This window comes from Melampsora larici-populina, assembly GCF_000204055.1.
Source record: "Melampsora larici-populina 98AG31 unplaced genomic scaffold MELLAscaffold_151, whole genome shotgun sequence".
NCBI classification, from domain to species: domain Eukaryota; kingdom Fungi; phylum Basidiomycota; class Pucciniomycetes; order Pucciniales; family Melampsoraceae; genus Melampsora; species Melampsora laricis-populina.
Genome location: NW_006768914.1, coordinates 29304 through 36529, shown reverse-complemented (window position 1 = coordinate 36529; position 7226 = coordinate 29304). Strand labels below are relative to the sequence as shown.

The window sequence follows — 7226 nt, the reverse complement described above, 5'->3', positions numbered from 1 at the left end:
TGTCTAATTTCGTGCTGGAATAAGTAAGACGAGAGAAGACATAGAGATATCCAGAGCTGTCGTTTGTTGACTGGAATGTAATCGAAGAGGACAAAAGGGACAGTTTGGAGCACAGTCTGGAAGTCTTTGCCGACCAGGCTCTGATAAAATTGAATTAGAAGGTTGGGCTGGATTGGTGCGATGTTCAAACCTTTGGTGTTGAAGCTTCTCCACCGAGCTGATAATTCCCGGTAGTGTCGACTGCCGGGCTTCAGGAGGCCAAAGGATTTCATTATATCTCTGAACATATATTTCACAATGCCAAGAAGAACTACGTGGAGGATTTCGACAGGGGTATCCTGATGGCCATTGAAGCCTGGCAATCAAAAGTTAAGGTCAGCTACGCATTGATGTTTGTTACGTTGTAATGTTCATTGTACCTCGCAGCCTCAACATGGAGTTAAAGAGACGAGAACCTAGTTGACTGTCCAGATCTTTGCATACGCGCTCAACCTCGTTGGGTTCAGCTGAATCATGCGCAAGGTTGACCTTCTTGATGAAATAATCCAACACAGAATCACGGAAACCATGCTTTCGTGCCTCAGTTTCGACGGCCGTTTTACTATGTGGCTCTTGCGCCATTCGCCAAATCTTCACAGCTCGGGCTCGTGTGACATCCCAGTTACGTTGTGGTAAAGAGAACTGAGATAAAGATCAAGCAATCAATGACAAAATTTTCGAAAATTTTAAAACTTTAAAATTTTTTCCCAGTTACCTGTTCACCATCTAAATCAACTCCAATGAAGTCTGAAACATACTGTTTGGTTTTTTTGTCACTCATCTGGGGGACTTGCAGCTCACAGATCCGGCAAGGTGTGAGCGTATTGGCTGGATTTGTTGTATTACTGATCTCCGCATGCATGGGGCCGTCGCCCAGGTGGAATAGGACAACCACCATGGCCAGAATATCGGTGCCGGTGACGTGGTCGTACGCAACAAAACCATGGGCACTGTGGTGGCTGTAGGACCATAACCGTCAGCTTCAGGCACTGTAGATAATTTATAAATGAAAGGGACCCACTTGATATCATCAACAACCTCATCAAGCAATTCCAGTGCTGAAGCGCAATTTGACGTGGCCAGGAAATGTATATTATACTCCTGGTTTGTCATCGATGGAGGTAACCCCGCAAGTGTGAAAAAAACACTCATGTGCTTGTTCCACTTTTTCGACACATTACCCGCGGTATCATCGGAATACAAAGCAATGGGTATGTGCTTGATGATGCGTCCATTTGCACGTGTGCGCCAATTATTGATGATAGGTAGTTGACAAAGGCCGTCTGGGGATTCCTCTAAGTTCAATGTATTTCATCAGCTCGTGTTGGCAACAGGCAACATTATCAGCCAAAGAAGAGACCCACGATATATAGATGCTCCACACGATTCAGAGAAACTGGTTCCGTCAGGCAATGTAATCTCGGCAGCCACTTTCCAAAACTCTTTGACGTCAAAGGTTTGAAAATCATCGGAGTCAAAATCTCGTTCCGCAGGAATGGATGTTTTCATTGCCAAAGGGTTGTGTGGATCTTTTTGAACACATGCTGGGAGACATTTAGCAAAGGTTCTCCCATTGCTTTGGAAAAAGAAGGCTGGTACAACAATTTGTTGAGAAAATAGCTGGATTGGTTCATATATAAACCAATGTTTACCACGGGACACCACCGATTGAACACGTAAATCCTTGCTAAACCCTTCGCGCCATTTCTGCGACTGAGACAAACGGTTGATTGCTTCGTTGGTTGGCAGTTCGGGGAGGCAGACCAGATAGGGGCTGACCAGAGGGTTTGCAAGCTCCTGTTATAGAATTAAAATATTAATGTAGGGTCAGACATAATGCATAGTAATTGTCAACTGAGAGGGTCATAATCATAACAAATACCTACATTTGTTATGATGGTCTGAACTTTCAACCCAAACAGGGGAGTTCCGTGTGGACTTGTCCGTTCGGAGACGTTTAGGCCTAGGTTCTTTTTAAGACGCTTACTTAGCGCGCGTAATGCTCCCCATTCAGGTAAGTTAACATCACATATTTGCAAAATAGCCCGGATTCGATGGTACTGGGAGCGGGATAGGATCGATCTGGTGGATCCGATGATCAATAGTGCGACTATGTGCTGAGGCCCAAGAGGAATTAATCAGCGGGGTGCTTGTGGGGCACAAGACAGTCTCAATTATCCATGTGCGTACCTCTTTCTTTTTAAATGGGTACCACTCCGCCACCTCTTGCTGCTTCACACCGCGCAGGTCCTCCTCAAGCAGGGCATCATCCATTTCGTCGTTGGCAGGCCCCCAATCATCGTCATCCATGGCTTTAACCGCTTCGAGGAGCTTCTGTACATCAATCTCCAGGTCGGAGGTTTCTGAGTCGCTAGGTAGATTCGCCTCCGCAACTTCGAGGAGACGGAGGTACGACAGAGGAGACGGCGGGCGTTCGTCCGGTGGGTCGGATGAACGGCCATTGTTATCAAATATGTCCTCTTGGGGGGTCGGTGTGGTGATGACCAAGGGTTCGTCAGGGACTTCATCCAGGCCAATCATCTGTTGTTCTGCCGCCTGACGAGCCTCGTAACGGGCAACTGCGTCCAGGTGAGGCCTTGACGCCAAATGGGGGCCGTAGTTGCCCATCAGTCGGGTGCAGACCATACATCGCCACTGCGGACAGGACGGGTCTGTCGAGATCAATTCGAGGTCTGCAGGTGAGGCCAAAGCTAATTAGTATCAATGCTAAATTGCTGAAACATGGGGGAATCCTTGCACTCGTACATTGGTTAGGTGCATTGGTTCCTTGTGCCATGTTGGGAACAGGTGATTACGCCGGGTGCTGTGTGTGTGCCGTTCGGATTTGGGATTTTGTGAACAAACAGAAATGAGCGTTCAAAGAGTTTGAAAACGGATCGACCTATGAAAAGGTCCACGTACATAAACAATAATCACGCAAGAGAAAAAAGGATCGAGAGGGGAATAACGAGCCACTACTCGGGCTTACTTGATGAAACTGTTGACGAGAGTTATTATTGTGTGCTCTTGAGTGAAAATGTGATGAGCTCTGCTGGCCTCACGTAGCAGTTGACGGTTGGAATCGGAGTGATTCTTGCGGTGTGGTGCAATGTTACCACCAACGTGCATGGCGTGCGAGGCTCAGCATTGCCACATGTGCCACATCTCCGATCGCACAGATGGAGTGATCACGTGGGCGACTGATTGCCGTGTGCTCGCCTGTGGACTGGCCATGCGATTAGGCGTGCCGAAGACGACCGCCGGCGAGCTTATGACGGAATCATGCCTGCCTTTGGCCGGCATAGTTCTTATCCTGAGGGGGGGGGCTGACCTGGCTGACCGCCCTGTGTCGAGCACCGGCCGGGCGCTCGGTGCGCTGGAGGCGGCTCTTTGGCGGCCGCGGCGCGAGACTGTTCTGAGACGTAATTCAGACTCAAAGTGCCCCCGTGGTGTAGAGGTCCAGTAAATTTGCTGGACCTCTACCGATTCTGCAGAGGTCGGTATCTGCAAATCTGCTCGACTTCTACCGAGCCGATCCTACAACTCATCCTCAAATCAGTCCCACTCTATCCCACTACACCTGTATCACCATCAAACACCAATTTCATCTTGTAAATTCTCCGTTTTCTGTGATCAATGGTTTTCAAATGGTCATATAGATAACTTGGCTGTTCTCTAATTGATCTTTTTCTAATTGATCTTTTTCTAATCGATCGTTTTTTGATTGACTTTTTTCAATCGTTTGTTTTCAGCTCGTTTGATTTCAGCTCGATTGTTTTCAGCTCGATTGTTTTCAAGTCAATTGTTATGAAGTCATCATCTTGTTTTCAAGTGATTGTTCTGAAATCAATTGTCATCAGATCAATTGTCTTTGCAAACTGATTGTGCTCGGATGGATTGTTGCGTGATAGAACATGAGATTTGCAGTTTTTTTTACCGAACATACGATAGTGGCAATGAGGTGTTTCTGTACAGTATGTACTGTACTTTGTTTGATATAATGCAACGATAGTGGATTTCCACCGTTCTGTATCAAGTGATACCGTACCGAGTCAGTATGTACAGAAAATTTACAGAAAATTTACTCGAACGATAGGAGATGCTCTAAGGGCGTAGAAGATTTTTACAAATATCCTTGACGGTTTCTGATTTTCGGTTTTCAGTGCTGGGTCTTCGGTTTTGGGTTTTTGGTACTCGGTTTTCGGTTTTCGGTTTTCGGTTTTCGGTTTTCGGTCTGGGTTTTTGGCTTTTGGCTTTTGGCTTTTGGCTTTTGGCTTTTGGCTTTTGGCTTTTGGCTTTTGGCTTTCGGCTTTCAACTTTTGATATTTCTTGTTTTATTTGTGATTTTTGGAATATGAATTCCAAATTTTTCATGTGAATATATATATATAAAGATTTACACAGACTTGGTTTAGTTCCAATCTCAGGAAACGTCTCATGAATGAATGATAACATATGGGTGTATAGGGAAAGGTATAGGGAAAGCTGACTGAAAATGTAAACAGCTTTAACCAGGAGAGTCAGATAGATGCACATCTATCATACTTGTCCCAACGATCATTTGGTTCAGAAGTCGGACACGCGTTCAGAAGTGTATCTTTAGGTAAAGTCAAGCAGATAAGATCATGGGATGGCTTTAAAAATCTAGCTGATGAGTCCAAGAAAACGTTGTAAAAAATCGAGTCAACTTTGATAATAGCGCTTTACCAAGAGTCTACAAGTATATATTGAGCTACAAAGGAAGTATGGAAAAGAAAACAGATCATGTAGAATAATTCAAAAAGATTTTTTTTCCTTTTTATAATTTTTATTGAGAGTTGAAATACAATGAAAGATAAACAGAAAAGTTAAAAAGTCCTTGGAACTCTAAGACTAAAGCATCGAAAAAAAGATATTGATCAAGTCCAATGAATTTCCTTCCAAACTCAATCAGTTAAGCAACCATATAAAGAACAAAAGACTAGATTTATATAATAAAAGTTTGATCTGGAAGTGAACAGAGAGTCCTTGATTGGTAATAAGCGACCAAAATATCCTTTAAGAAGAAGTTTGTTTTGATTTCTTTTGAACTCTCTTAGTCGTTGATTTTTCAGTCTTGGTCTTCCTTTGTTTCTTATTAGGAACTTCTTGAAGTTGATGAACAGTTCTATCATGTCGGGGCAGATCCCATGGGAATTTGAATTTTTTTCCACAATCTTCCTTGGGACAAAAGTCTTGATATGATGAAAAAAAAACCAACGATCAGACCTTTGATTTGATTTTTTTTAAAAGAAAATGAGAAAGAGAGATGGTAGATGAGAGATGAGGTGAGAAAAATAATACGAACAACTTGCTGGTTTATGCTTATACTGATGAATCCTCAAATTATGTGCATCACGAAATGTCTTTCTGCAACCCTCAAACTGACAACGAGGGAGTTGTTTCCCTGTTAGGTTTTTCGTTTTTGATGAAAAGAAAGTTGTCCAATAGAATTTGAAAATCTTTAATCAATCAATTCTATTCCTAATCACAACTCTCTTAGATATTCTGAACCTTTTCACTGACTTGGTTTATTCGTAGCAACAGGAGCTTGGATCAATCCGCTATCAAAAGGAATAGGATGGGAAGAACCTTCCATTGGCAATCCTGGCGTCAAGTTGATGTGACCCATCCCAGACATTGGGTCATGTGGTTGGGTGGATGGAGCAGATTCAAGGTAAGCCATTCCTCCATTGTGAGCAGGGTTGACCGACGGTTGACCAAAGTCTACGTTGAATGTTTGAAACAGATAGTTGTGAAGTTGTAAAGTTCCAATGAGTATATCAGTTAGATAAGGATAAAATTATAAATGACGAAGTGCTTACATCCTTCTGCAGCGATCAGAACTGGATTATGATAGGGATCCACGAAGGGTAGAGCGTTATTCAAGTTGGGCACTGAGGAAAGATGATTTTGAAATTGTACAGCGGAGATCAGTACGCTATTCAGAGAAATCGATGATTTACTTACATTGTTCAGTGAACGTGAATGCTCCTTGGTTAGAATTCTGGGTGAGAGTTGAGTCCAAGAATAAGTTGGCCGCTATAGGTTCAAATCCACAAAATGTATATCAGTACATAATTCAGAGAGATATCAGATTATAATGAGCTATTTGCTTACATTGGTATGGGTATAAGAAAGCTCCGTCCTCATAGGAAGTGACGGGTAGAGTAGTTTCACCCGAGCTGGGCCAGGTTGCTTAGCACAGGTAAATTTAAATTATCGGAACGAAGATGAGTACGGTATCTATCAAAGGAGGATCAAGTAAAAATGATCAACTTACGTTGTCCAGCTAATGTCGAAGCTTCATAGCCAGAAGTCTGGATAAAGGATGGGCTCAAGACTGAGTTGGCTGTTAACCACAAGTAGATATAGATCGAAAAAGTGTAAATGAGAACATCATTCAGACAAATGTCATACCACATTTAATCATTAAAATTTTCTTACATTGGTAGGGATCAAGAGCTCCGATTTCATAAGGGTTGGTGAAGACGCCAGTGCTATCGTAGTTGGCTGATGAGGACCGGTAAGTTTGAGATCATCGAGCGTAAATGGATACATCATTCTCGGAGAGCTTCAATTGTTTGCTTACGATATGCCAGACCAGTGTCGTAAGCGGGGTATACAGGGTATGAGTTCAGAACTAAGTTAGAAGCTTGACATAGGAAAAGTTGAAGTCATAGAACGGAGATGAGTGTGCGCATCATCCATAAAGATGTCAAACTAAAATCAATGGTTTGCTTACTTTGTTCAGGATATGTCATCATTCCAGTTTCATGGTGCGAAGAGTGGTTGTAGCTGGCTGCTTAGAAAAGGTAAGTTTAGAACCATAAAGGGTAAGTCGATACATCGCTATCTCAAGTTCCAGTGGATTATTTGCTTACTGATGTTCTGATCAAAGACTTGAAGTTGGTCTCCGATTTGAGTATTCATGTTCACTGGCCATGTAGCCTGAGGTTGGTAATAGGAATAAGCTCCTTGAAAGTACGGGACTACAGATTGGTCATCCATTTGATTGGATATAGCGAAACGCAGGTAAATCGAAAGGGTTATAGAGCTTAATAAGCTGGAAGTGAATATACAACTGAAAATGAAGTCTTGGAAGACCGTTGGAGACAATTGGATTTTTGACTCGGGATTTGAGGGATGTAGTGGAGAGAGAAAGAAGT

At 43.0% G+C, this 7226-nt stretch overlaps 2 protein-coding genes across 2 annotated transcripts; both read right to left on the bottom strand.

The window, feature by feature from the left end:
• Window positions 1–2173: 2173 nt before the first annotated feature.
• MELLADRAFT_85585 (uncharacterized protein) lies at window positions 2174–2667 on the bottom strand (the record flags this gene model as incomplete). Its single annotated transcript, XM_007419262.1, has 2 exons — window positions 2174–2188; window positions 2230–2667. 2 exons carry the CDS (start codon window positions 2665–2667, stop codon window positions 2174–2176), a joined length of 453 nt encoding a protein of 150 aa, XP_007419324.1.
• Window positions 2668–5521: 2854 nt separating this feature from the next.
• Window positions 5522–7068, bottom strand: MELLADRAFT_85584 (uncharacterized protein; the record flags this gene model as incomplete). Its single annotated transcript, XM_007419261.1, has 10 exons — window positions 5522–5541; window positions 5584–5784; window positions 5883–5954; window positions 6028–6099; window positions 6178–6255; window positions 6341–6409; window positions 6478–6570; window positions 6650–6712; window positions 6803–6862; window positions 6942–7068. 10 exons carry the CDS (start codon window positions 7066–7068, stop codon window positions 5522–5524), a joined length of 855 nt encoding a protein of 284 aa, XP_007419323.1.
• Window positions 7069–7226: the final 158 nt, after the last annotated feature.